Source organism: Enhydra lutris, unplaced genomic scaffold (genome assembly GCF_002288905.1).
Source record: "Enhydra lutris kenyoni isolate GAN:26980312 unplaced genomic scaffold, ASM228890v2 scaffoldscaffold26, whole genome shotgun sequence".
Lineage (NCBI taxonomy): Eukaryota > Metazoa > Chordata > Mammalia > Carnivora > Mustelidae > Enhydra > Enhydra lutris.
Genome location: NW_019154110.1, coordinates 1,421,354 through 1,448,129, shown reverse-complemented (window position 1 = coordinate 1,448,129; position 26,776 = coordinate 1,421,354). Strand labels below are relative to the sequence as shown.

General features: G+C 58.7%; 4 protein-coding genes across 7 annotated transcripts in view; 3 read left to right on the top strand and 1 right to left on the bottom strand.

Annotated features, from left to right (window-relative positions):
• LOC111151421 (reticulon 4 receptor like 1) overlaps positions 1-3,422 on the bottom strand; it is a 71,200-nt gene extending 67,778 nt beyond the window's left edge. The window contains exons 1-2 of the mRNA XM_022509413.1: positions 3,383-3,422; positions 3,106-3,240 (exon numbers count right to left, since the gene is read on the bottom strand). Of these exons, the coding sequence (XP_022365121.1) occupies positions 3,106-3,240; positions 3,383-3,422 (175 nt within the window). The remainder of the gene's footprint in view (positions 1-3,105; positions 3,241-3,382) is intronic.
• A 5-nt stretch (positions 3,423-3,427) lies between these two features.
• LOC111151686 (diphthamide biosynthesis 1) lies at positions 3,428-12,095 on the top strand. Of its 3 annotated transcripts, none has more exons than XM_022509823.1 (12): positions 3,428-3,571; positions 5,506-5,658; positions 5,781-5,844; positions 7,493-7,614; positions 8,044-8,201; positions 8,334-8,455; positions 9,966-10,034; positions 10,436-10,592; positions 10,726-10,826; positions 11,358-11,436; positions 11,708-11,848; positions 12,029-12,095. In XM_022509823.1, the coding sequence occupies exons 1-12, from the start codon at positions 3,511-3,513 to the stop codon at positions 12,077-12,079; spliced, it is 1,278 nt and encodes a 425-aa protein (XP_022365531.1). In that variant the 5' UTR covers positions 3,428-3,510; the 3' UTR covers positions 12,080-12,095. The 3 variants fall into 3 exon arrangements, with proteins under 3 accessions (XP_022365531.1, XP_022365532.1, XP_022365530.1); XM_022509824.1 differs by having other exon boundaries at positions 10,723-10,826; positions 11,773-11,848; XM_022509822.1 differs by having other exon boundaries at positions 10,723-10,826.
• On the top strand, positions 12,093-13,502 carry LOC111151687 (OVCA2, serine hydrolase domain containing). Its single transcript, XM_022509826.1, has 2 exons — positions 12,093-12,472; positions 12,800-13,502. The coding sequence occupies exons 1-2, from the start codon at positions 12,106-12,108 to the stop codon at positions 13,297-13,299; spliced, it is 867 nt and encodes a 288-aa protein (XP_022365534.1). The 5' UTR covers positions 12,093-12,105; the 3' UTR covers positions 13,300-13,502.
• Positions 13,503-22,699: 9,197 nt separating this feature from the next.
• Positions 22,700-26,567, top strand: LOC111151497 (HIC ZBTB transcriptional repressor 1). 2 transcript variants are annotated; one of them, XM_022509515.1, is made up of 2 exons: positions 22,700-22,762; positions 24,227-26,567. In XM_022509515.1, the coding sequence occupies exon 2, from the start codon at positions 24,247-24,249 to the stop codon at positions 26,386-26,388; it is 2,142 nt and encodes a 713-aa protein (XP_022365223.1). In that variant the 5' UTR covers positions 22,700-22,762; positions 24,227-24,246; the 3' UTR covers positions 26,389-26,567. The 2 variants fall into 2 exon arrangements, with proteins under 2 accessions (XP_022365223.1, XP_022365222.1); XM_022509514.1 differs by lacking the exon at positions 22,700-22,762 and adding an exon at positions 23,830-23,886.
• The last annotated feature ends 209 nt before the right edge of the window (positions 26,568-26,776 follow it).

The following is a 26,776-nucleotide window of genomic DNA, read 5'->3' as shown; positions in this document are numbered from 1 at the left end:
CGGCTTCCCCCACCTTTTCTCCTCCCTCCCTCCCTCCCTCGCTCGCTAGCTCCCTCCCTCTCGCTCCGCTCCCCGCCCCCGCTCACGGAGCGCCTCCCATACAAAATTTATGAAAGTGCTCTCAGCTCGCGGTGCCGAGCGCCGTCCTATTCCCAGGGCAGCGGCGCTCAGCCGCGCGGCGCCGCCTCCCAAGGTGTTTTCGCTGTGCCGGTCCCTAGGGACTATCCTTGGCCCGCGTCGGTCCAAGTACCTGCCCCAGGCCCTGGGAGGCCGTCGGGCTACTCGAAAGCCCCTTCTCGGCCCCGCGGGCTTCCCGGAGCTCGCGCCCGCAGCCCAACCCCCGTCTGCTCGCCCTTCGCGGCTGGAGGTCACTGAGAGAGGCGGCTGGAAGCGTGCTCTCTGCCCACCGGCTGGGACGGGAGGACTGCCACCCAGAGACCCCGATCACAAGTCTGCACCCCTGCCCATATCCTCTCTAGGCGACTCCGCTTCCTTCTTGGAGGCTCGACGGCTCCTCCCCGCCCAGGACAGCTCCGGGAAACCCAGCCGCCTCGCATCCCGTGTCCCAGGATACTATTCTTTTGGGGGGTAGGTGTGGCGCGCCCCCAGACTCTTCTAGTCCACGCAGCAAGCATTCAGGGAGGCCCAGTTCCAAATTCTAGAGTGAGGAAGGGACCAGTGTGGGGCTCAGGTGGGCTATCCCCGCCTAGGGGGGTGTCCCAGATCTCCTTCAGTCTATACCGACCCCGCCCAGAGCTTCCAGGAAAATGGAGGAGGCACCGCCTAGAAAGCAGGTCCCGCAGGGGGCCAGTTGGGCTGAGCAGAAAAGGTTCAGGCCAGGCGAGATCCTGGGTGGAGGCGGCACCCCCTACTGGCCTGGAATAAGAGGGGTCCTGGGAAAGGAAGAAGAGGGGGCTAAGTCACTCATTCAACGTGCATTTACTGAGGGTCAATTCGTGGGGCATTACTATTCCTAGGGATTCAGCCAGTGAAAAAGACAAGGTCCCTGCATTCAATGGCACCAAGGCTCTGGGTTTCCGCTAACTACATAGGCATGTAACTACAAGAGCTTAGGGCATAGCTGGGGAAGAAAGACCCACAAGGCATCTTAGAATGTGACAGGAGGAGAAAGAAAGTGTTGGGGGCTCTGCTAGCTCTGTGAGGGGGGGGTGAAGGTGAAGGATGATCAAGGAAGCCATCAAAGGGATGCCATTTAGGTTGGGGCTTGAGGGCTGAGTTATCAGGAGATAAGGTGCAAATGCTTGAAGGTGGAAAAAGTAACCTTGTTCTGACGATTAAGAAGATTGGTCCATCTTGGGATGGAACTGGAGGTGGGGTATTCTCTCTCTTAGCCTTGACCAGCTGCAGGGCTGGATTTGGCCCCACACCCTGCCAGGCATTAAAGCTGGTCTCAAGGCCCTGGGCTCTCCGGGAGCGAACTGAGGCCCAGTGAGGTTGAACAACTTGCTCCATGTCATAAAGCAGATCAGTGCCAAAGTGTAGGCCTTAATCGGGGTCTGCTAATCCTCCTTCCAGCCCCCTTAGCTGCCTCCCCATGACCCCCCTGCCCCACAAACTCCAGCATCTCAGACGAAGTTGGCTGAGGCTGAGCGTGAGTGTGAGAAGCACAGTTATTTCGGGCCTCAGGAAGGCTGGGCGCTGCTTTGGAGTCCAGCCAGGGGGTGGGGGTGACTAGAGGCGGGTGTTGTGGTATAATGTGGGGGTGCGCTGTGCCCGCCTTCTTGTCAGGCAGTAATTACTCAGCCTGATGAGTAACTCAGGCAGGGAGACCCCCCACCAACAGATGGAGGTGTTCTCGGCCCAAGCTGAAGGACAGCCCCCAATGTCCTTCACTGCAGTTATCTTAGGGGACGTGCTCACATCTGTCCTTGATGTCTAGTTTCCCTAGACATCACCTGGTTTCCTAATGGGTGCTAGGGCAGCTCATTCAGCACAAGAGGCTGTGAGGCGATGTTGTAAGAGGGTGAGGGCCTTCAACCATCCACAGGCCCCATTCTGCCCAGAGAAAGGCTCCAAGGGATGCGGGACCTGCTAGGGAGATGCCACTGCTGCTCTGGAGTCAATCTCCCCCCCACCACCACCCCCGTGGATCTCACAGCTACAGCCAGAGTTAAAGCTGTCCACGGGCTGGGCCTTAGTGTCCTGAAGGGGGAGGGGCTGGACTCAGGGGATCCCTGGAATTGAGATTTTGCACCTTGGGAGTCCAAAGAACCCAGGGGAGATGGGAAGTCCATGCCGAGCTCTTATCAAGGCAAGAGGGGGTATTCCTGGGACCCATATTGGCTACAGCCCTGTCCAAAGCTATGACTGTCCTAAGAGTATCAGTTAGTGGCCTGGGGGCAGAGCACTGACCCCTTCTGGTCCTCCCCTTGGCTGCTCACTCTCAGCCAGCCCATACATCCTTTCTCTCTGGGCAGCTGCCCAGGCAGGCCAGTCCCTGGCTGCTTGTTTGTCACTTCTCCCTGTACCTTAATTAGGAGTTTCCAAGCAAGGAGGGCCTCCAGGGGAGCCCCAGGCCACAGAGCTACCTTTAAAGGGCCAGCTGTGCTCACATCACCACCTCTGAGAGAGGAAGGTGGTGCCAGAGGGCTGGATGGGCAAACAGCCCTGGGGGACTATTGCTGTATGGGGCAGACCTTGCTAAGGGCCAGTCCTGCAGGTACTCTGATCTTCCAAAGGTCAAGGCCATCTCACTGGCTGCTTACGCCTTCCCTCTGGGATCTCAGGAGCCCAGGCCTGATCAAGAGAAAGGCTATCTAGACCTGAGAGGCAGCCGAGGCAGGGAAAAGGGTAGATTGGTTTAGGCAACTGGATTCCTTGGACTGTTCCCCCTACCCCCACGCCACGCCCTGCCCCAGGAAAGCACCCTCAGGCTGGGGCCTTCCCTTGGTAGCAGTTTTTCACACGGGAAACCTTCCAGCATTCTGCACTGTTGGTCCTAAAGGTAAGGGCACTCTGGCGCTCCGAAAACCCCAGGACTCAGCTTGGAGCTGGGCTGATGGGAGCTGAGTTCTGTCTTGTTTGGGCAGTGGGGTCCTCTGAGGTACGGAATTTGGCTCTACCTACACGGCCTCCACTGCTTACCAGGAGGGGAGACTGAGAGAGGAGCAAAAGGGATACGGGGCGGTGGCGGGGGTGGTGTCCCATTCACAAGACTTGGCTCACAGAATTCGGGCAGGGAGTCGGCAAATAGGGAGCACTGGTCCGGGAGTGCCAGGTCTGGAAAACCGGGAGCAGAGGAGAAGACTGGATCGTCGAGAGAGTGCAACTGCGATTGGTACTGGACTGCTAAGGGCGGCGGAGAGCCCGGTCCCTGTGGGCTGGGGGGTTGGGGTGGGGACCGCGGTAGCCCCGCCCCTACCTTCTCCTTCCTGGTCCCCGCCCAGCAAGTTCCCGCCCATAGCCCGCGACCGGCGGTCGATCGCAAGGTCTGAGTTCTCGGCGTTCTTCTAGCGCTGCCTTTTTGGTCTCCACGTGGACAGGCCAGTGATGGCGGCGCTGGCGGAGTCCGTGGCGGCGGAGCCGGGCAGCCGAAACGGCACTGGTAGAGGTGGGTGCTACTATGCTGCGGCCTCCAGACCTCGCATCGCGAGTCAGGGCTCCCAAGTTAGGGACAGCACCTTCCCCCGCTAACGGCGGCGGCCTTTCAACGCCAGACCCGGAGGGCCCCGCGGTCACTTGCTCCGGCGGCTTTCGCTGGAGCCCAGAGGGACCAGTCTTCCTTTTGCAGCCTTCGGGCGCGATCCGGAGCAGCTCTTCCTAGGAGCTTGTAATCCTCAAGCCGGAAACGCTGCCCCCGCCCTTGCCTTGGCTGGCACGGGAGGACTCACGGATAAAGCGGACCCGATGAGGAAGGAAAGAGCCAGGCGCGCTGCAGCGGCCATTCCACAAGTGGGCCCGCGGGGAATGCCTCCAGGAAAGAGGCACAGGGTTTCATTCACCCGGCTCACTGACTGCCAGGCCTCTGCTGGGTTCAGGGACTACACAACAGCCTTGCCCCAGGGATCTCGTCTACCCGGGAATACTGATGTAAACAAAAGATCACAGACACGTGATAAAGGAGGAGGCGCCTACTAGTCCCGAGGACAAATTGAGCTACTAAAACTAGCAGCTCCCACATCCCAACGACCACAGGGGACTTGCCCTGTCAGAGGAGCTTCTGTGAGGGGCTCAGGGTTCTGGGCTGTTTGTTCCAAGGTCTTTGAAACAAATGAACAAAAACTATGGCCGTAGTAACATTCAAATATGGTCTCATCATCAACTACCATCATCTGCCCACAGGCAGAGAGCGAAGGGTTATGTCTGGGAGGATCCCTCCCATAGTAGTAAAGGGCCCTAGCAGAAGTTCTGGCACAAAGGGCAGGATCAATAAATATTTGTTCAATAAATTAATTTCTTGTTTCCTTATCACATTCCCAAACTCTCTGGTTCCTGAAGAGATAATAGGGTTGAGCTAAGCTGAATTGGGAATAGGAAGCAAATTAAGGGTTGCAGCTTTGCTAATGGCTACAGTGTTTTCTCCTTTAATCAGGTTGTAATTTGTATACCTGCATTTGCCCGTGCTAGACTACTAGCCCCTAAAGGGTGGGGTCGCTTCTCTATCCTTACCTGTTTGCCTGCAGTCCTAACTAGAGTGTGTTCTTTTATTTTTCCTGGGGTGGAACAGTGAGACTAAGGAAGCTGTTAAGTCAGTTAAATGTTTGGTTGTTGTTGTTGTTGTTGTTTTAATTTATTTATTTGACGCAGAGAGAAATCACAAGTAGGCAGAGAGGCAGGCAGAGAGAGAGAGGGAAGCAGGCTCCCTGCTGAGCAGAGAGCCCGATGCGGGGCTCCATCCCAGGACCCTGAGACCATGACCTGAGCCGAAGGCAGAGGCCTCAACCCACTGAGCCACCCAGGCACCCCAAATGTTTGGTTTTTATTTCCCTTTTAAACAAGGAGAGGGAAGAGTGTAGGGATTCACCACTGTAGACAGAGTCAGTGGGACTTGAGTAAAGAGGGCAGTCTTTTAAGTCAGTACTTAATAAGTTTGCTTATAGACTGCATATCTAGGACCTCAGAACTTCAAAGTGTTCTCAGGGACTTGGGTGAGGGGTTGGGTGCAGGGGAGGACATTTTCCCAGACTTCTAGGCTCTTGGGTTTTCCTCAGAGTTGTTCTTTACCAAGGAGCCGTTGTTTGGACTCATTTCAGTCTCCTGGTGTTATCTCTGTTCTCCCAAAGGTAAGGGATGGGGTATACCTCCCTCATGGGCTCAAATCTTTGATTCCCAGTAATCTCTCAACATGGAAGCTAATTATGCAGATCTCTTTCAGGCTTAATGGGTTGTCTTTCCAGCTTCAGAATGAACTCAGTGAGGAAGAAAGCTGGGCCAACCCCCTTGGCATCTGGGATCTGGGCCTGAAACTTGGGTGGTGTTAAGGACTTAACTGGGTCTGGTTCTCTTTTAGGCCAGGTGCCAACTCAGTCCTTTCATTTGTCCTAGGTCGAGCCCCTAGGGGCCGCTTGGCCAATCAGATCCCCCCTGAGATCCTGAACAACCCCCAGCTGCAGGCAGCCATTCAGGTCCTGCCTTCCAACTATAACTTTGAGATTCCCAAGACCATCTGGAGGATTCAGCAGACCCAGGCCAAAAAGGGTGAGCCCCCAAGTTTTGAGATGGGGTAGGGGTGGAGAGGTTGCCTGGCTCTGTCAGGGACAGTATCCCCATCCCAGCATTTTCCTAGACCTCTGCCCTCATGTCTTTGCTCTGTCTTTCAGTGGCCTTGCAAATGCCTGAGGGCCTTCTCCTCTTTGCCTGCACCATTGTGGATATCTTGGAAAGGTGAGGCTTGGGGTACTGGAGAAGAAGCTAAGCCAAGACCTTCCCCATGCCCATTATATCTCTTCCTGTTGACATTTTTCCTTCTGGACCTTGGCCTTACCCTGCCCCCTCCCACAACCGTACATGCACAAAGGGAAAAAGTCAAAACTAAACTCCCAGCCTGCTGAGATCCCAGCCTGTCTGGCTTGGCTTGTCTGTATAAATCTCTTTTTCCCTAAAATATTAAAGTGGGGGAGGGGGTGCAGCAGGGGAGTGGGGAGATGAGTTGTTTCCAGTATCTTCAAAGCTGGGCCTAGAGCAGGTGGTGGGGCCTGAGGAGGAATCCTCAGAGCTGACCTGGAATGAGCTGTGTTGTCAGCATCAGGTCTAGCCAAGGGGAACCTTTTTCTCCAACACATTTGGGGGAGTAGGGCAAGGAGGGGCTTGGTGGGGGAGAAGTGTCTAGGAGATAGTATTCAGTTCCTCTCCCCTCTCTAAGTTTCTTCATTACAATGAGCCATCCTGGGGCTGGGGGTGGGGAGTTCTCAGCCATCTGGAACCAGCACAGGAACAGGGAGGGGGAATGGGGAAAGGGGAGGTCATCTCGTGATGGGAACCTCCCACTTCCCTGCTGCCTCCCTCCCCCACTCTGCTTCTCATCCACTGCCACAGACTCACTTCCCAGCTCCCACCCTCTTGCCCCTTGGGGATGCTCTCTGGGGCTCAGGCCAATTTGCATACATTTTAATCTATAAAAAATTAAGTGCTCTGGCTGACTCAGATGCCTGGGCTGCATTTTAAGGAGTTGAATAATCTGCTTCTGTGCACAGACTGATTTGGGGAAGGGGGGAGGAGGAGGGGCTGCTGACTGACAGCAGCTCAGCTTTCCCCAGCACACCTCCAGGAGAAAGATGGGAGATCCTAGTTGCCAAGCCAGGCCCTGTGGCCCAGGGGTGCATCTCTCAAGGAAGAGCTGGTCCTCTAGCACCATGCCCCTGGTGAATTTGGGGAGTGCGGGGTCTTCCCCACCCGCCCCTGTCCCCCAGTGATTCAGGCCTGGCAGCAGATCCTATGGCAATGTGTTGGCCAGAGCCCACTCTTTCTGATGCATGAGGTGTGTGGGTGGTGCCATGTGCTATGGGGGAGCCGTTCGTGGGTACCCCCCACCCTGGGTGCAGAGGGCCCTAACTAAGGGTGGGGAGGTAGCAGGGGTTCTGGGTGACAGGGAGGCTGTGTGTATCCCTACATGCGTACCCACGCACGCTGCGTGTCAAAGCATGGGAGCGGGCGCCTCTGCATGTGTGTGCACACTCCTTGCTCTGGGTGGGACAAGCCGGGGCATCAGAGCCCCCATATCTGACCCTGTGTCTGCCCAGCTGAGGGGTGGGGGTCCTTCTTGAAGTCTGGGCTTGGATGGAGGAACCCGGGTGCTACAGAAACCGTCCTCATACCGCTCCAGTTCCAAGAGCTGCTGCCAGGACCGGGGGATGTGACAGCTGGGCCCTTCCTACTCTTTGTTGGCAGAAGTGGCAGCTGCCAGCCCCAGTGATTGTGGGGCGTAGGGAGAGGAGCTGGGCCCTGAGATATCCCCACAGGGGTAGGTCTCTCTCCCACCTCACCCTGGTGTCACCATCTCATTGTCCCCCTCCCCGTTCCCTCACCTCCACAGGTTCACAGAGGCCGAAGTGATGGTGATGGGCGATGTGACATATGGGGCTTGCTGTGTGGATGACTTTACCGCCAGGGCCCTGGGAGCTGACTTCCTGGTGCACTATGGCCACAGCTGCCTGGGTATGGTGGGCGGGGATCCTGGCAGGGAGGCAGGGAGGCAGGACTGCATGCTGATCCCCCATCATGGCGCCTTCTTGTCCTGCTTGCAGGCAGGAGGTCCCTCCCAGTTTCTGGGATGGCTTTGGCCTTCCTGCTCTGCAGGTGGATCTTTCCTTTGGGTTTGGTTTCCTTGGAAACAACGTTGCTGTCCCCGATGTGGGTGTTTGAAAGGCTGTTGGTGGTAGAGCAGTCTGGGCCCCCGGTCGAGGGGTGCAAAAGGAGCTTCTAAGGGAACCTATCACTGTGCCCCCCCCCCCCCCGCCTCCTGCTCACTCCTTGTATCCCTAGGCTGAAGCCACTGGTCCTGGCTGCTCAGAGACCTTGGCCCAGGCAGGCCCCCTGCACCTCTGGCCTTCCAAAACAGTCTCCTGAATTCTTGTCTCTTCCCAGTTCCCATGGACACCTCGGCCCGAGACTTCGGGGTACTGTATGTCTTTGTGGACATCCGGATAGATACTACCCACCTCCTGGATTCTATCCGCCTCACCTTTCCCCCAGCCACTTCCCTTGCCCTGGTCAGCACCATTCAGTTTGTGTCGACCTTGCAGGTAAGTGAACAGATAGATAGGCAGCCAGCCTCCGGACTCTTCCTGGGGCCCATGTTAGGTGCTCCCGCTTGTCCTCTGGCCCTGGCTCTCCCTCTTCACCCACTTGCTTCCCTTCCCTCCTCATCCCTCCAGGCAGCTGCCCAGGAGCTGAGAGCTGAGTACCGTGTGAGTGTCCCACAGTGCAAGCCCCTGTCCCCTGGGGAGATCCTGGGCTGCACGGCTCCACAGCTGCCCAGAGAGGTGGAGGCTGTTGTGTAAGTGAAAGATGAGGGGCCAGTTGGAGAGACATAAGAAATGCACCTAGAAGGGATCGGGAGGTCATTGTGTAGGAAAGGAAGCTGAGTCTCAAGCTCTTTTTTAACTGTTTGCTCAAGGTCACCCTACAAAAGGGGGACCGAATAGGGTTGCAGGTGGCCTGTCTCCCTCTCAGGTGCTCTGTCCACCTGAGAGCTATGCCCAAGCTGGGGCAGGAATCAGAGGGCCTCATGGGGTGGGGAGTGGGGGGTGAGGGTGGGCTAGAAATGGTGGGAATATAATTGGAGAAGATGGATGGGCACGCCCAGGCTGCAGCCCCGTTAATTTAGCATCCGGACAGCTAACAAGCAGGAGCAGCATGTCTCCTGCCGCCTAATTATTTTAGGTAATGGAAATGCTTAATGTTGTGTGAATGCAGCCAGCCTCAGAGCTGATAGCTCCCCTGGCTGGGACTAGGGAGGGGAGCCCCATTCCTAGCTAATGGCAGGGAGAGCGGGAGGGGCACTCCCCTGACTCAGCCCCACCTTTGGGGCTGTAGATGCTAGTCCCACAGGGCCTGCTGCTCCCATGTAGGACAGCCCTGCTCCCGAAGGGGCACTGCCCCTCTGCCTGTGCCCACATGATTCTGAGCCTGTAGGTGCCTACCACTGGGGGCTTCAAGGTGTGTGTTGGAGGGAGAGACACCCTGAATGTGGGGCATTCATCACAAAGATCAGTGTGGTCTCCAAGAAGGAACTGCATTCGTGATTGTCCTCTATGCTCTGCCTTCTCCGTGGACTGGGAAGCTCCTTTTAGGGACAGTCTTGATAGAGTCTGTTGGTTAAGCCTAGAGAAAAGTCCTAGATCTACTGCTTAATAGCTGTGTGACTTTGGGCAAATTCCTTAACATCCCTGAACAGCAGCTGTATCTGTTGTAAAATGGGGATACTCTAGGTACCTCAGAGGACTGTTTGAGGGTCTGAGTGTGAAGTCCTACATGGCAAGTTCTTATTCCAGGCCTTGGTGCACAGAAGCCACAAATCCAGTAAACAGTAGTTGTTACAACTCAGTAAGAGGACCTGAGAGCCAGTTTGGGGAGAGAGAGCCGTTGTAGACCCTGAAACTTCATTTACAACATTGATGACACGTTGAACCCTATTTGCCGTGTTTGTTTTGAGCTAGGTAAGGAACTGTCCCGCCATCTCCAAGGTAGGATCTCTAGAGCCCTGGGCAGCCATGGCCATGGCTGCCCTTTTACCCTTCCCCCAGAAGTCTGGGGTGAGGAGCAGTTCTCAGATTCTGCATTACATAACTAGAAGGGCCTTATTCTCATCCAGTTCAAACTCTTTATTTTGCACATGAGAAAACCAAGGCCTCAGGAGGCGGAATGTTGACTTGTGCCAGTCCCCTCTCTCCCCACAGCAGCAGCACATTTAGCCAGGAGCTCAGTCTGGACCTCCAAGCCAGTGCCCACCTTTTCTGCTGCCTCACCGTACCCCACATTTATCATCCCCTGTCTCTCTGCCGCAGATATCTTGGAGACGGCCGTTTCCATCTGGAGTCTGTCATGATTGCCAACCCTGGTGTCCCCGCTTACCGGTATGGGCTGAGCTGGGCTGACCAGCTAGGGAGAGGGTGGGATTTCCCTGCCACTGAAGCCCTCAACTGGCCGAAAATTCCTCATTCCCTGGCCCCTTGACAGCCAACGGCTCTAAGTATCTGAGGTACTTGGGTCCTGAATCCAGGCGTCAGACCCAGAGCTGCTGCTGCACAGTACCCACCCATCCCCCACTGGGATTCATACTGAGATTCTAAACCCCCTCCTACTTTTGCCTGCTCCAGCTGTGGGACTGAGCTTTCCAATGACGATCTCTGCTCTCTTCCTCATTACCTGCATGGAACCTAAAGATTCAGGAGACCAAGGGACTGAGTCAGGGAGCTATGGGTACAACAGGTACCATGAGTGGCTGTCACCGTAACCCTCATAGCTTCTTTTCCAGATATGACCCATACAGCAAAGTCCTATCCAGAGAACACTATGACCACCAGCGCATGCAAGCCAACCGCCAAGAAGCCATAGCCACAGCCCGCTCAGCTAAATCCTGGGGCCTTATCCTGGGCACTTTGGGCCGCCAGGGCAGCCCCAAAATTCTGGAGGTCAGAGGGCTTGGGATGGCCTCTGGAGGAGGGGACTGACTAGAAACCCAGCTGAGAAAATTAGTAGACTTAAGGGATTTTGACTTGGTTGCTTGACCATGGTGACCTGAGCTTGGCCTCCATCTTCCAGCAGCACCTGGAATCTCGGCTCCAAGCCTTAGGACTTCCCTTCCTGAGGCTGTTGCTCTCTGAGATCTTCCCCAGCAAGCTTAACCTACTTCCTGAAGTGGATGTGTAAGTTTCCTCACCTTACCTCTCTAGCGATGACTCTGGCTAAGGAAGCTTCCTTAGATCAGTGTCCTGCCCAGCACATATTGAAGGCTGGAATCAGTGGGGATTGCTTCCATGAATGTTCATGTTTACAGAGCTCTCATTCAGCAGGGGCTGCTCTTGGCTAGGGGTCTCGCCCATTTCAGTTTGGGAGCTCACAGGCAACTGTAACATCACAGTCATTCTTTTGAGGGGTAGTTGGCACCTGCAGTGTACCAGAATTAAGCTAAATTTGATTCTGGAGATAAGATCACAGATAAGCTGCCTGGGCCCTGCCCTCAGAGAGCTCGCAGAGGGCTCTCTCAGAGGAAACGAGAAAATCAACAGCTATAGTGTTATTCTGAACAGTAGTACGTGACTGTCTTTACTCTAGAATTAATAGTAAGCATTCATTAGGTGTGTTGGGGACAAAGTCATGTTTTTCAGCATGCTGCCCAGGGGAGGACCACCTTCCCCACCCCCACCCTTGGGTCTGACCTGACCTTCCCTTCCCAGGTGGGTGCAGGTAGCATGTCCGCGCCTTTCCATTGATTGGGGCACCGCCTTCCCCAAGCCGCTGCTGACACCCTATGAGGTAAGCCTGCGTTTTGAAAATACCTGAGAGAGAGTGGGCTTTGCACCTGGTTCTGTCCAGGGAGGGATCTGCAGTGGGGTGGGCAGCACCTATTACAGCTGACTCATTTCTTAGTTGTGTGGCCTTGGGCAAGTCCCTTAACCTGTCAGAGCCTCACATTTCCTTTCTGTGGTATGAGGACAATAGGACCTCCATAGACCATCGTGAAGATTGAATCAATTAATCCTGCCCAGAAAAAGTTGGCAATTGTTGTCCGGGTGCCCTCCCTTAGGCAGTGGTGGCCCTGAGGGACATTTCCTGGCAGCAGCCCTACCCTATGGACTTCTACGCCGGCAGCTCCTTGGGGCCATGGACAGTCAACCACGGACGGAACCGCCCCCTCCAGGCCCTGAGCCCACTGGTCTTGGAGAAGGTAGGCCCCGACTTGCAAGCCTGGAGGAGAGAGACTAAAGGCGCGGCCTCGCGTGGCCGCCTCCCTAGCGACGCGAGCCGAGGCCGCCGCCGTGAGGCCGCTACGGGAAATGCACGGGAGTAGGGTGGAGGACGTCGCAGAATGGAGACCCTGAGCAGAGTCTGCCATCCTCCGATGCAGGAGTCCGCGCAGCCCTCTCCCGCCGTGGCTAGCGACGGCTGCAGCTGCTGAGACGATAAGGGAGCAACGAACGCTCGATGAGCCCTTCCTTGGTCTCAGGTATCCGCCCCTGCTTGGGCCGCACCTGGTTGTTCTGGGAACACCCCGCTCGCGCAGAGGCCCGCCTTCGGGGTGGGGCCGGCATTTGGTCCCACCCCTCGTGTATTCGATTTCCGCTCGGGGAAAGGCTGCTTCCGGTCCCTGGCGCGTTGCTCGGCAAGATGGCGGCGCGGCCCACGCTGAGGGTGTTAGCCCTGGCCGGCTTCCGGCAGAGCGAGCGGGGCTTCCGCGAGAAGACGGGAGCGCTGAGGAAGGCGCTCCGGGGCCGCGCTGAACTCGTGTGCCTCAGCGGCCCGCACCTGGTCGCGGATGCTGCGGGCCCCGAGGGCGCCGGGCCGGACTCCGGTGAGACGGGGAAATGCACTCTGAGTCTTTTATCTGGCCTCGTTTCCGTAACGCCTTTTAGCATACCCCCACGCCGCATCCTCACCTCTTCCCTCCCCCTGCCCATACTATTCATTTCTTCCATCCCAGCCTCCCAGGCCTCCACCATGATCAGGCTTCCCTGCCTTGCCATGCCGCTCTGCTCTCCACCTCATTACCCCCAGGTTCTCATCTTCGGCCGCCTCTTCGCTAGTTGGCAGCCCCAGATCCTTCCTCCCTTCCGTTTTCATTTCTCATGCCTTAGATACCCGCTTGCCCTAACCCCATCCTTTCCCCATATCGCTGTAGAGCCCTGCCTTCCGGAGGAGCAGCCCCGAGGCTGGTGGTTTTCAGAACAGGAGGCAGACGTTTTCAACGCCCTGAGCCAGCCCACAGTATGCAGAGGTCTGGAGGAAGCCTTGGGAACCGTGGCACAGGCACTGAAGAAACTGGGACCTTTTGATGGGCTCCTTGGTTTCAGCCAGGGAGCCGCGCTGGCAGCCGTTGTGTGTGCCCTTGGCCAAGCTGGCGATCCCCGCTTCCCCTTGCCAAGGTTTATCATCCTGGTATCTGGTTTCTGTCCCCGAGGCCTTGGACTCAAGGAATCCATCCTGCAGTGCCCCTTGTTACTGCCTTCACTACACGTTTTTGGGGACAGTGACTGCGTCATCCCCTCTCAGGAAAGTATGCAGCTGGCTAGCCAATTCACCGGAGCCGTCACCCTCACCCACTCTGGTGGCCACTTCATTCCAGCAGCTGCGGCCCAGCGTCAGGCCTACCTCAAGTTCTTGGACCAGTTTGCAGCGTGAAAGATGAACAAATGGCTCTGCCCCTACTTCTCCCACCCCCATATGACCTCGGGGCAGTCTCTGTAATCCAGTCCTTCCATCCTCCCCCCGCCCCCTCCCCTGGGAGCTCAGGGGCTGTCAGTGTTCCTCATCATCACCAATTAAGAGACAAGTATCAAGGGCGCCTGGGTGGCTCATTGGGTTAAGCCGCTGCCTTCGGCTCAGGTCATGATCTCAGGGTCCTGGGATCGAGTCCCGCATCGGGCTCTGCTCAGCAGGGAGCCTGCTTCCCTTCCTCTCTCTCTGCCTGCCTCTCTGCCTACTTGTGATCTGTCTGTCAAATAAATAAATAAAATCTTAAAAAAAAAAAAAGACAAGTATCAATTCTGAGACTCAGCTTATTATAAGCCCTGCTCTACACTCAAGAAAAAAGGGATCAGAAGGCCTTAGCGGAGCTTGGCATCTGCCACTCAAACATGAAAAAGGCCAGTGGACCCCTGGATAAGTGGAGGGTGACATGGGAACGTGGGGGCTGACGCTACTGTGACTGCTGCGTAATAAAGTGCTGGTGGCAATTTTGAGCCTCTTTTTCCTCCTACGCACAGGAAAGCCATTTTGTGACAGAAGTCCGGATTCCTGGCATCCACACAGCTTCCAGGGCAGCTCCAAAGAGGGAAGGAAGTGTTTCTAGTTACGAACCCCCCAGGATAAGCTCATGTGTACCCACATTTGGTAGAAATCTCAAGTCCCAAGCGGAAGGAGAGGAGGCCTTGGTAGCAGAGTTGGAAGAATTTTACTTTTGAGAAGTTCTAGGAAGAGATCGCCGGGCAAGGTGCTCTCTGGGCTCCACTGAGTTAGGCTTCCTCTGAACCCTGAGGGTTGTGTACTGGCCTTTCTGTCAAACTCTGGCTTCTTGGGTGCTCTGCTTTTCCCTCCAGAACTGCTTTAGCCCCTCTGAACTATAAGCTTGGAGGATGGGTTGGTCCTAGACCTTGGGAAGAGGCCCAAGACCACACAAAAGAAACCCTTTTACAAACCTGCCCTCACCTGCAGAGTTTCTGGGGTTGATGCTGCTTTGTAGCGATCCAGCCAGGGCCTAAGTAGCCCTCCAGTTTTAGAGATCATTCGTTCCCAGACACTCTAAAGACTGCCCACTTTAGCTCCTTGCCCTGCTTCCAGTGCCCCCACCTGTGGCCCATCCTGCTCTCTGATTTCAGCCCTGCCTGTGCAGGATCACGACCTCATTGCTTTTCTGGAATATCCCAGGAGGCCCTGATCTAGCCCTCAAGCATGGTTGTTTCCAGGGAGTTTAGGAATTGAATAGGAATCAGGTTAGGGGATATAGCACAAATACCCCCTCCCATCCTGAGACAGACTAATATCCCTTAAATTACCCCAAAATCCCGAATTCTTCACTAACAACAGTAGTTGTCTAAGAAAAAAAAGCTGGAGTTACACCACCCTCCCCCAACAGACCCAGTTTACTGGAATTTAGGACCTTTACAGCAGAAAGTGGGGATGGGAGGATAGTTCCCCCTTGCTAGTGTCAGCCTCTGCTTGCTCTTGGGTGTTTTAAAGGGATCCCTTTGACAAAAGGAGGGGACTCAGAAATGGGCTGAATTACTACTACAGACCTGTTGAATTTGGCCCGTAGGATTTTAGAAAATACTGGATTTATAGTATTTAATATCTTAGGAATTTCACACACAGAAAGATCCCCGGCTTCTCTGGAAATGAGTTCAGAGTGGAATGCAGTGAGTATGCAGTTCAGAGCTCACGTGCCCCCATGGCCATCATAGCCTGCCCCCTTTAGCGAGGTCCCAAGAGATGAAAACGATGACAGTTGCTACCACAGCCCTTGCTACTTGGAATTACTGTGAGGATGAAAAGAGAACAAGATAGTGGGGCATGAATTTTAAGCCAGGGTTTAAAGTTAGAAGGATGAGGGTAGAGCAGAACAGTATTGGGGCACCTGTGTGGCTCAGTGAGTTAAGCCTCTGCCTTTGGCTCAGGACATGATCCCAGGGTCCTGGGATCGAGCCCCCACTCAGCAGGGAGCCTGCATTCCCCTTTCTCTCTGCCTGCCTCTCTGCCTACTTGTGATCTCCGTCTGTCAAATAAATAAATAAAATCTTAAAAAAAAAAAAAAAGAACAGTATTGGGAGCAGAAGTGCTCAGTGCTCTGGGTGAGAATTCTCTTCCCTCCCCCACCTCCTGCCTTAAGAATCAGAAAATATCCAAGCTAGGAGGAAAGAGATCATGTGGTCCACTGCTTCCCAACAAGTGAGATGTCCTCTCCCATCACATCCTCCAGGAACAACAGAGAATCTTAGGGGCATTGTCCCCCACCCCACACACAGATTCTACGGACCACTTGCATCAGAATCATGTTAAAACTTGACCTACCGAGCCAGTTGCTGGACCGAGGAATCTGCATTTTGGCAAACTCCCTGGATTGGACACTCCCATACAACATGATATTTGAAAACCATTGCCTTAGAGAGTAGAATATAAGTCTCTGGTAAACATGTGCTATTTGAAAAACACACAACACACACCTGGGATTCTCATGCGCTCCACTAAGGATGGGGAGAAAACTCTCCAATTAACCATTCGTGTAACATTTTCAATTTGTATCTAAGGGAAATGAGGTCCAGAGGTTAGAAAGAGGAGTACCTTTGGTGGAGCGCTAACTACGCCCGATTCTGTGAAAAGCAGAAACTTTATAGAGTTGCCCAATTTAATCTCAGAATTTCCTGAAGTAGCCACTCTTAACAATATTACAACTGAGGAAAACAGGCGCAGAGGAGTTAAGTAACCTACCGAAAGTTGGATTCAGATCCAGAACTCACATTCCTAACCATTCTTAGTCATTGCTTTCTCTCCTGCAACCTCAGAAGTGCACAGAGGACACCCAGCACTCACGACTTTTGGGCTAGGTGTCCTGTCTGGGTCTCACCTTCCTAATCCATAAAATAGTTGGGGTTGGGGTGCACTCAATGAGGTTCTAAGATACTAAAAAATTCTCTAAAGTCACTTCTCTGGTTTTCCCCCTCTGACCATTTTCTCCAGATGGGTTCAAACTGCAGACAACTTGGTCCCTTCAGAATATTGCTCCCATTTCTCTTCTCTGCCTCTCACTCCACCTTCGATACCTAAAGCTCTTGAGAGTAGTCCCTGAGCAAAGAAGCCCCCTCCATAGCCCAAGTCCAAGAGCTTCTGCTCGGAAAGTTGGGCCCCCTTCCCCTGTTCATTCTGCCTAAGTGGCCAGAGCTGGGGTCTCCTCAATGCTACCAGCCCCTCACAAAGACATAACAGCCTAGTAGAATACTTAAGATTGAAATAGCATTCTGCAGTTTTCAAAGGTTTTTACTCACGTGATCCTATTTGATCCTTACAAGTCGGCCAGAGAGGAATGATTATTATCCCATGTTACACAAGGCTCAGAAACCCAGCCCCTTAAATGATAACCAGTCGGTGATAAGGCCAGGTTGGACCTCCTGCTTCCAAGTGCACTACTCCCATCTGCACACACTACAGTCTGCTCACAGATGGCCTCTGGATTCCAGAATCAAGAACATTTAATCTAAGACTTTGGGGTCCTTGAGTGGGAGGAAGGAAGCATGTGGGAATTGATTAGCTGTGAAACCAGCACCAATTGCCTTAAAAGTAGTTTAATAAAGGAGGGGTTATGGAGAGGTAACAGAAAATTGGATTAATGAGAGGCAGGACTGGATTGCATTAACCATTTCCAGGACTGTGCCTAGGGAAGTCCTGCGCCCAGTATCCATCAGTCAGCCCCTGCACTGGGTGATGGTGGTGGTGGTAGGTGATATAAGTGTGTTTTTGAAAAGGTCGTTGCTCACACTTCACTGGACCAATAGGACTTCAGCCCCTCTCATATTCACTTTTCCACTTTAGAACGAATTTGAGACACTATCTCAAATTAGAATCCAGCACGATTGAAGTAAGGCTGCTGATACATTCAGACAATGCTTTACTGACCGGGTTAACTTTACAAGCACACTGGCTTCCTGAGGGTTGGGGACCTTTCTTATCACCCTACATGGATCAGAGGATGAAAGAGCGGGGAGAATAGTGAGGGAAGGCTGCATCAGAAAATGGGTTCAAGGATTAGTCACGCTTTCTGCCTGCTCAGCAGAGGGTTTCCCGGAAGAATGCTGTTGTGGCATTTTAGGAAAACTTTGCTCCATCTACTCCCTTCAGTCTGCAGGAGACCTTCAGATCCCAGCCGCCTCCCTCCCACCGAGGAGATAGAAAGAACACAAATCCCAGAACTACCCCTTCTTTCGCCATTCCCTGGCTGCAACCTCGGCCAAGAGGACAGGATGGTCACTGAGGCGGACGGTCAGACATACTGCCCAGACCGTGCTTCCTTCCCTGCCTTGGTAGACACGCAGCAGTCAGACCCGAGAGTAGTCCTCCCCCGAGCACCGCACCGCCCTCCGCCCCCATAGATACATCGGATTTTGACTCGCCGCCCCCGCTTCCTCCTGCTCCTGGTCTCCCCCATCCCGGGCTGGCAGTGCGCGGCGGGCGCAGTGCGTGGGCGTGCTGCGGGGCGACCATGGCTGTAGACTGTTACCTCCGGTTCCCACAGTAACAATCGAAAGCCACGGTTGCCCTGGAGACGCGGGGGCGGGGCGCGCGCTACTGACGGCACCATGGCAGCTCCAGTCAGGCAGACGTCAGGACAGCGAGTTGGGGAGGGGGTAGCGGGGGTAGAGCGCGCGATGGGGACCGGGCTCGGGGGCCGTGCGATGTGCGTGTGAGGGGCCGCCCCTCGCAGTCTCTGGTGACCAGGGACCGGATGGGCGGATGGAAGCGCCTGCGCTGGATCAGCACCGCGGACAGCGGCGGCGCGGAGAGCGCGCGCTGAGGGGGACCCTGGGGAACTGAGGGGCCGGGGGCGCGGCAGGTGGCCGGGTCCGCGGTCCTGGGGCGGGGCCAGGCGTCGGTGGCCGTGACTGGAGACTGTTACTGAGGGAGGCCCGGGCAGTAAGCAGTCTAGAGCCAAGGTGCCGGCGCGCTGCCCGGGCGGGCGGGGGTGCCTCCGTTGCCCGCAGCTGGGGGCGCTGCTGCTCTTCCTCCCCCGCGTCTCCCGCCTTTCTCGGCCCCAGCGCTTGCGGACAGGCACGCGGCCCTTGACGTCAAAGCCCTGTGACGTCAAATATGTCCCCGCGGAGAGGCACTTCCGGCGGCGGGGGGGGGGCGCTCAGTTGGGGGGCGGGGCAGCCCGGCCGAGGCCCCGCCCCCTTCTGGTCCTGAGAGGACAGCTCCCCGCGCAGAGGCGGGAAGTCGGGGGCGCAAAGGGACGAGCCCGACGGGATGGGACGGGGAGGGGGTGCCCGACTGGATGCGGGGTGGGGGTCCCGAAAGAGCCGAGGCTAGGTCGGCGGGCAGGTGGGCGTCTGTCCTTCGCCGGTAGCCCCGCTCAGCCGGCAGGGGCAGCGAGGCTGAGTCACTGCGGTGCGGGGAGGGGGAGGAGGGGGCGCGTCTTCTGGGGCGTCAGCATCTTCGCCCCACTTTCTTGGGAGGATGGCGCAGGAGCCCCAGGAAATGTCGCAGGGGCCCTGGGGTCCGTCCTCTGTTCGATGCTCCTCCGAAGTGGCTGTGTCTTCATCCGGGCGCGGGCAAGTGCTGCACGGGGTTCTGGATACGCCTCCGGCCCGGCTCCACCAGCTGCGAGGGGATCCTCATCCCCCACCCTGTTCCCAATCCCACCCCTTAGGGGCCAGCCAACCTGCCGTCTGCCGGTCTCCTCATTGCCTTTCCGTCCGTGTCCGTGCATCGGTCCATCTGTAGACCGTCGGTCGGTCAGTCCCACTTACCTGTCGGGCCGCGTCGCGCCGGCTCCCGCTCGCCTCCCGCAGTCCGGCTGGCGCCGCTGCTTTTATAGGCGCGCGTAGTACTCGTGCGGCGGCTCATTCATGCGGCCGCGGCTCCTACACACTGACGCGCTGCCGACGTCAGCAGGGAATTTAGGAAACGGGAAGAGGGGCTATTTATAGTGGCGAGGCGGGGGGTTGGGGGGTACTAAGGCGACGGGGAGCTGGGAGGGGGAGGAGGGCTCACGGAAGCAGGAACAGGGAGGGGGAGCCCGGGCCCCTGTACCGGTCTACAAAGGGTTAACTTTCCGGAACTGCGGACTCGGGGCCGGCGGGAGGACAGTGCCGGGAGGGCGGACGGGTCCTACACTTTTAAGCGCCCTGGGACACCTAGGGGATGCAATCCCACTTCCCGCCGGGCCTTCCCAGGTGCTCAACCGGCAGCCCCCTCTCCCACTCCTCAGTTCCTGGACTCGACGGCTCTGTGACGTCACAAGATGACCTTCGGTGGCGTTACACCACTTATGGCCACTGCAGTGTCATCACCCTGAGGTGGGAGGTACAGGAGAGGAAGCTAGACCTGAGGAGGGGCCTAAAGCAGCATCTAGAACTGTGGCGTCGGGGAAAGGGGAGAAGAAGAGTGGGGAAGCCCAGGGCTGGCAAAAGCTTTGTAGGAGTCTGGGCCTGGGAGGAATGGCGCGCGGGGGTGTGTGGGGGGCTGTGCGTGTCCCAGAGGTCTAGGAACCAGTCAGGAGCTGGAGACACCAGAAAAGTTGAGAAGAGTGGCTTGCACTCCCCAGATATGAGCAAGGGGTTCCTCTATGGAGGAGCTGGGCGGGGGGCGGCAGGAGAGGAGAAAACCTCAGCAAATGGCGGGGAGGAGGACAGGTCGGCAGTGCCAGTGTCAGAGCCCGGCACCAAGCAGATCGCGTTCAGTACCCATTTATGGGTGATAATGAGTGAGGGAGACCAAGGGCTCAGCGGCTTGACAGAGAAGGATATCTGGAGGATGGAGTGGCAAGACCACTTCCTGGAGGAGTTAGAGTTCCTGGAGGTATGAATTGACAGGAAGGCCCTAAGCCGTGTGGGACAGAATTCCCCTGAACAAGAGCAGGGAAATGAACGATCCTGGTTCCATCAATTGAGGAGAGTTCTAAATGGAGCAGGGTGAATGTGTTCACAGAGAGAGGAGATGGATTGGGGGGGGGAGGTAGAGGCGAGGAGCAGGTGTTGAGGGAGAACAGTGCCAGGCTAGTAGGGTAGATAGAAACTAGGGATGGAGGGAAAGATCAAAGATTGAAGAAGAGTGAAGTCCACGGGAAGGCAGCAAGGCTGGCTGCAAGTCTGTGAGACCCTTCCATAGGGATGTAAGGACAGCCTGAGGATAGGGATGGGGCAGTGAGTTAATTCAGGGAGTGGGGATCCAGGGAGAGTGTTGGGGAAAAAAAAAAGACAGTGGGTACAGTGGACACTGTACAAAAGTGAACTGGGTTGAGGGGCTCCTTGTGGGGCTAAGATCTGGTCCCATCAAGAGGATAAAAGATTCCACTAGAAACGCAGGGGGAGAAGTCCTGAACAACTTTTGGAGTCTATCTTCCAGGAGTCTCCCCCCCACACACACACCTCTTTTTCTTTTGCCCCCAGCCTTTGTCCCTGTGGTTCTTTTCTCCCGGACTGCTTTTCTGTGTGGGGGAAGAACTCCTATTCATCCATCAAAACCCAGTTCTAAGAGCACTTCTTCCGAGGAGCCTTTCCACCTTTCTCCAGCACTCCATACACCTTTTTCCGCTTCAGCGCACAACGCATCCATCCCTCGGCCAAGATGTCATGGTCCATTTTTCCTAGAGGCTGGCGGCTCTGGACACACGGTTTTCATTCTTTCATTCTCACTGCAACCCTAGTGAAGAGACCGTGGGTAGACGGAGGAGAGGACTGGGATAAAATGGATCCGGAACATGGAGTAGAAACGGTGAGGACAGGGTCAGGACACGGTGGGAGTCAGAAGGACCAGCGTGGACCAAAAGCCACCACAGGGCTCCGAGACCATGAAGATGTCAGCAGAGGAAAGAGAGCCTCTGGGGGGCGCCCGAGACCTTAGTGTCTATCAGGGACTGCGAGTGGCCGCGCTGGCGGCCCCTCAATGAGTGACTCAGCTACTACCTCTGGCGGGGGCGTAGGGGTGGAGGACTGCGCTAGGGGCGGCGAGCGCGGCACCCACCCGCCCAGGAGCCCTGCGCGGTTGCTAAGCTCTCCAAGGCCTTAGAGAGACGCGATCTGCGCGAACCTCATCGGTTACTATGGTAACTCTGCGCCCCAGCCTCTCGCGCGCCACGGCTGAGGAAGGCGCAGCCAATCAGAAGCTGCAGGCGTTCTCGGGGACCCACTCCCACCCTCCGACTTGTGGGCAGGGGTCAGGAGGTGCCGGGAGGAGGTGCAGCGTGGGCCGCGGAGACCCGGCACTCACTACAGGCCCGATGCGGCGGCGGGGCCGCGTGGGGACACTTCCGGAGTAGCCGCACGAGTGCCCCAGCGCCAGTGCGGGGTCCCCTCCCTCCCAGAAGGGGCGTCACCTGCAAGAACCGAGCCTTCCTGTGGGGTGCAGAACCTTGCCGGGGGATCCGTGCGGTCACGTTCCGGGTTATCGGGTTAGAGACGAGGTCGAGCAAGCAGGTCCCTCAAAATGGCTCACACGGGGAATCTGGAGGCTGGGGTCGCTTCTGCGGGATCCCCAGGAGGCGCTGTCCAGCCACTCCCAGTCGAATATCCTGGGGTCGCTCCAGAGGCCTCTAAGTTCGGGGCAGGCTGATTGGGTAACAGCCCCGCCCAGGCTCATGCAGGGCCCTACGTGACAGCCTCGGGATTATCCCAGAGAGCCAGGACTTGAACTGTGGAAGGGGGCAGACGTGTATTTGTGCCGACACGCGCGCCCGCAGGTGTCAGTACCTGGAGAGGGTCTGGGTGCAAACGGGTTTATTCCGTGCATACCTAAACCCAGGTGGCTGAGTCAAGGTGGGCGTGTTGGGGGTGGGGTGGGTATAAACGGACAGTCCCATCAAGGAATGTCTAAGAAGTCGCCCCCAAGATCTTGTCTACCTTCTTCTCTCTTACGACTTCCCTAACCTCCCTCCCCCCATCTGGTTGTCCCCAGAGTCCTCTCCTTGCGGGCAGGACTTCTCCAAACTGAGGCAATGTGAGAATCTAGAAACATGTACAAGGGAACGTTTAGCTCAAAACCCCAGAGTTTGTGGGCCTCGAAGTTCTGGGGCCTGGGTTCTCACGTGGCCACATCTGGGAGGGTGAACCTGTAAACAGACCCCTCTCGCGGGTCCAGCTCCGCGTCTGTGAGCCTTCAACTCAACCCAGGTGCGCGAGAGGGGGGTCGCCCCTGTGCCGCGCAAAGCCCTGCACGGCCACGAGGTGGCGCCATAACCGCAGCAGCGCGTGCCGGCCCGGGCCGCTCCAGATAAGAGTGTGCGGAAAGCGCGGCGGGGCTGAGACGCGACCAGGACGCGGGGAGGACGGACCAGCAGGACAGACCGACCGGGGGCCCGGCGGGCGGAGGGCAGCGCAGCGCAGCCACGTCCCCCCCTGGATCCGCCGGCAGCCGGGGCCGGGGCTTCCGACATGCCCCCCAGGTAGGTCCTGAGGCTCGGGACCCGGAGGGACAGGAGACCCGGACAGCCCGGTCCTTAACACGCTGGCCGCCTCGGGCGCATCCTCCGGCCCGGGTGCCCCAATACGGCTGGCGTTCAGGACTCGGGGTGTCGCCCCTAGAGGATTCAGGACCGCCGGGCCGCTGCTCTGCGCCGGGTTCACGGCGGGGTCAGTGGCCCGGGGCCGACTCTGCCTGCACATGGGCAGGGGAGGCGAAGGGAAGGGAAGGGGAGCCGGCGGGCGGGGCTGGTAGGGGCGCTGCCCTGGCACAGCTCGGCGCCTGGCAGCAGGGCGGGTGGGGCGCCGGCTAGGAGCTGCCACCGCCACGGGGAGGGAGGCCGGGTCGGGTTGCGGCCGCAGGTAACGGGCCGCGAGGCCCTGCGGGCCAGGCGGAGAACAGGGTGGGCGGGCGAGCGAGCGGGTAGGGGAGCTCAGGGCTCGGCTCAGGCTTCCAGGGCCGCCTGGCTGCCGAAGATTGGGGGCCGAGAGGGAAAGCTGGGAGTCGAGGGACTCGGGCTGGCGCGCTTCTCCCGGCCTGTCTGAAGTTGGGAAACTTTTCCCCAAGTTTGGGGCGGCGGAGTTCCCGTGAAGAAGGGGCCGAAGGGAGCTAGAGAGGGAGGCGCCGGGGCCCGCGAATGCAGAGCCGAGGCCGAGGCCGGGGCCGGGATGCGGGTGGGGCGCAGGCCAGGGTCAGGGCCACAGCCGGCTGTGCGCCGTGCCCGCCCGGGGCGCTGCCCCCTCCCTCCCCTGGGAGCTGCGTGGCTCCCCCCTCCCCCCCCACCTGCTTCCTGCCTCAGCCTCCTGCCCCGATATAACGCCCTCCCCGCGCCGGGGCCGGCCTTCGTGCTCTGCCCGCCACGGCAGCCTCTGCCTACGCTCCCCGCGCCGCGGCCGCGCCCCGGCCCCAACTGAGGGCCTGACAGCCCCCGGGCAGGGCGGCGCCACGGCGGGCACCGCGCTCCCCTCCACTGGATCACTTCCCCCAGCTGGGGCAACTTCTCCCGAGGCGGGAGGCGCTTTTTAACTCGGCTCCCTTATATCCCAATTGGGCAAACTTCTCGGCCCTGAATGACTTTTCCTGAAGCGGACATTTTCCTCAAATCCGGTAACTGTCTCCGAAGGGGTCACTTCCCCCAAACAGTTTTCTCCTCGGAAGTCCCCAGAACCCAGCCTGTGTGCCCGGTGGCATCCAGGGCTGGGCGTGTAGGCCAGCCCGGCCTCCTCTCCAGATCCACTCTTCCTACGCCGTCTTCTGGTTCAGGCTACCGGTCCAGGCTCCCACACCAGGAGGCCGCCTGTCCTCTGCCAGTGCCCAGGCCGCGGGGCTCGATGCCCCTGCCCGGCTGAGGGGAAGGGGAAGTTGGTGGGGGGGGAGCAGCGCCCGGCTGGATACAGGCAGCAAGGGCGCGCTGAGGCTCTGACCCCGAGGCTGTGTGTCCCCGCAGGAGAGTGTGCTGGGCAGACGATGCTGGACACGATGGAGGCGCCGGGCCACTCGAGGCAGCTGCTGCTGCAGCTCAACAACCAGCGCACCAAGGGCTTCTTGTGCGACGTGATCATCGTGGTGCAGAACGCCCTCTTCCGCGCCCACAAGAACGTGCTGGCGGCCAGCAGCGCCTACCTCAAGTCCCTGGTGGTGCATGACAACCTGCTCAACCTGGACCATGACATGGTGAGCCCAGCGGTGTTCCGCCTGGTGCTGGACTTCATCTACACCGGCCGCCTGGCTGATGGCGCGGAGGCGGCGGCCGCAGCGGCTGTGGCCCCGGGGGCTGAGCCGAGCCTGGGCGCCGTGCTGGCCGCCGCCAGCTACCTGCAGATCCCCGACCTCGTGGCGCTGTGCAAGAAGCGCCTCAAGCGCCACGGCAAGTACTGCCACCTGCGGGGCGGCGGCGGCGGCGGCGGCGGCTATGCACCCTACGGGAGGCCGGGCAGGGGCCTTCGGGCCGCCACGCCCGTCATCCAGGCCTGCTACTCATCCCCGGCCGGGCCTCCGCCACCGCCCACCGGCGAGCCGTCCGCGGGCCCCGAGGCCGCAGTGAACACGCACTGCGCGGAGCTGTACGCCTCGGGCCCCGGCCCGGCCTCCACCCTCTGCGCCCCGGAGCGCCGCTGCTCCCCGCTCTGCGGCCTGGACCTGTCCAAGAAGAGCCCGCCGGGTTCCGCGCCTTCCGAGCGGCCGCCGGCCGAGCGCGAACTGCCCCCGCGCCCAGACAGCCCTCCCAGCGCCGGCCCCGCAGCCTACAAGGAGCCCCCGCTCGCCTTGCCGCCGCTGCCGCCGCTGCCCTTCCAGAAGCTGGAGGAGGCCGGCCCGCCTCCGGACCCGTTCCGCGGCGGCGGCGGCAGCCCGGGACCCGAGCCCCCGGGCCGCCCCGACGGGCCCAGCCTCCTCTACCGCTGGATGAAGCACGAGCCAGGCCTGGGCAGTTACGGCGACGAGTTGGGCCGGGAGCGCGGCTCGCCCAGCGAGCGCTGCGAGGAGCGCGGCGGGGAACCGGCTACCTCGCCCGGGGTGCCCCCACTAGGCCTGGCGCCGCCTCGATACCAGGGCAGCCTGGACGGGCCAGGCGCGGGCGGCGACGGCGACGACTACAAGAGCAGCAGCGAAGAGACGGGCAGCAGCGAGGACCCCAGCCCGCCCGGCGGCCACCTGGAGGGCTACCCGTGCCCGCACCTGGCGTATGGCGAGCCCGAGAGCTTCGGGGACAACCTGTACGTGTGCATCCCGTGCGGCAAGGGCTTCCCCAGCTCGGAGCAGCTGAATGCGCACGTGGAAGCTCACGTGGAGGAGGAGGAGGCGCTCTACGGCAGGGCCGAGGCTGCTGAGGTAGCTGCGGGGGCCGCCGGCTTGGGGCCCCCTTTCGGAGGCAGTGGGGACAAGGTCGCTGGGGCTCCGGGCGGCCTGGGCGAGCTGCTGCGGCCGTACCGCTGCGCGTCGTGCGACAAGAGCTACAAGGACCCGGCCACGCTGCGACAGCACGAGAAGACGCACTGGCTGACCCGGCCCTATCCGTGCACCATCTGCGGGAAGAAGTTCACGCAGCGCGGGACCATGACGCGCCATATGCGCAGCCACCTGGGCCTCAAGCCCTTCGCGTGCGACGCGTGCGGCATGCGCTTCACGCGCCAGTACCGCCTCACCGAGCACATGCGCATCCACTCGGGCGAGAAGCCCTACGAGTGCCAGGTGTGCGGCGGCAAGTTCGCCCAGCAACGCAACCTCATTAGCCACATGAAGATGCACGCCGTGGGGGGCGCGGCGGGCGCGGCCGGGGCGCTGGCGGGTCTGGGGGGGCTACCCGGCGTCCCTGGCCCCGACGGCAAGGGCAAGCTCGATTTCCCCGAGGGCGTCTTTGCCGTGGCCCGTCTCACGGCGGAACAGCTGAGCCTGAAGCAGCAGGACAAGGCAGCCGCGGCCGAGCTGCTGGCGCAGACCACGCACTTCCTGCACGACCCCAAGGTGGCGCTAGAGAGCCTCTACCCGCTGGCCAAGTTCACCGCGGAGCTGGGCCTCAGCCCGGACAAGGCGGCCGAGGTGCTGAGCCAGGGAGCGCACCTGGCCGCCGGACCCGACGGCCGGACCATCGACCGTTTCTCCCCAACCTAGAGCGCCTCTTGCCGGCCCGCCTTGTCGTCGCCGTCGCGTGGCCACCCCCGGCCCGTGCCCCCCAGGGGACGGCGGCGGCGGCAGAGAGCAGGCACACCGCGCCCGGGACAACTGTAGTAGCAGCGGCAGCGTCGCCGCCGTGGCGGCGGCCCCACCTGGCCTCACTGCTTTGTGCCTTAGCCCGGGGGGTGGGGGTGGGGGTAAAACCCCGGGACGGGGGTGGGATGGGGGAAGGGAGATTTATATTTTTGATATCAGCTTTGACCAAAGGAGACCCCCGGCCCTTCTCCGCCTCTTCCTGTGGTTCGTTGGCCCCCTCCCCCCCCGCTCCGTGCTGCTCTTGGAGGGAGGGGTGTCACTGTTGGGGCGCTCCCAGCCCTACCTCCGG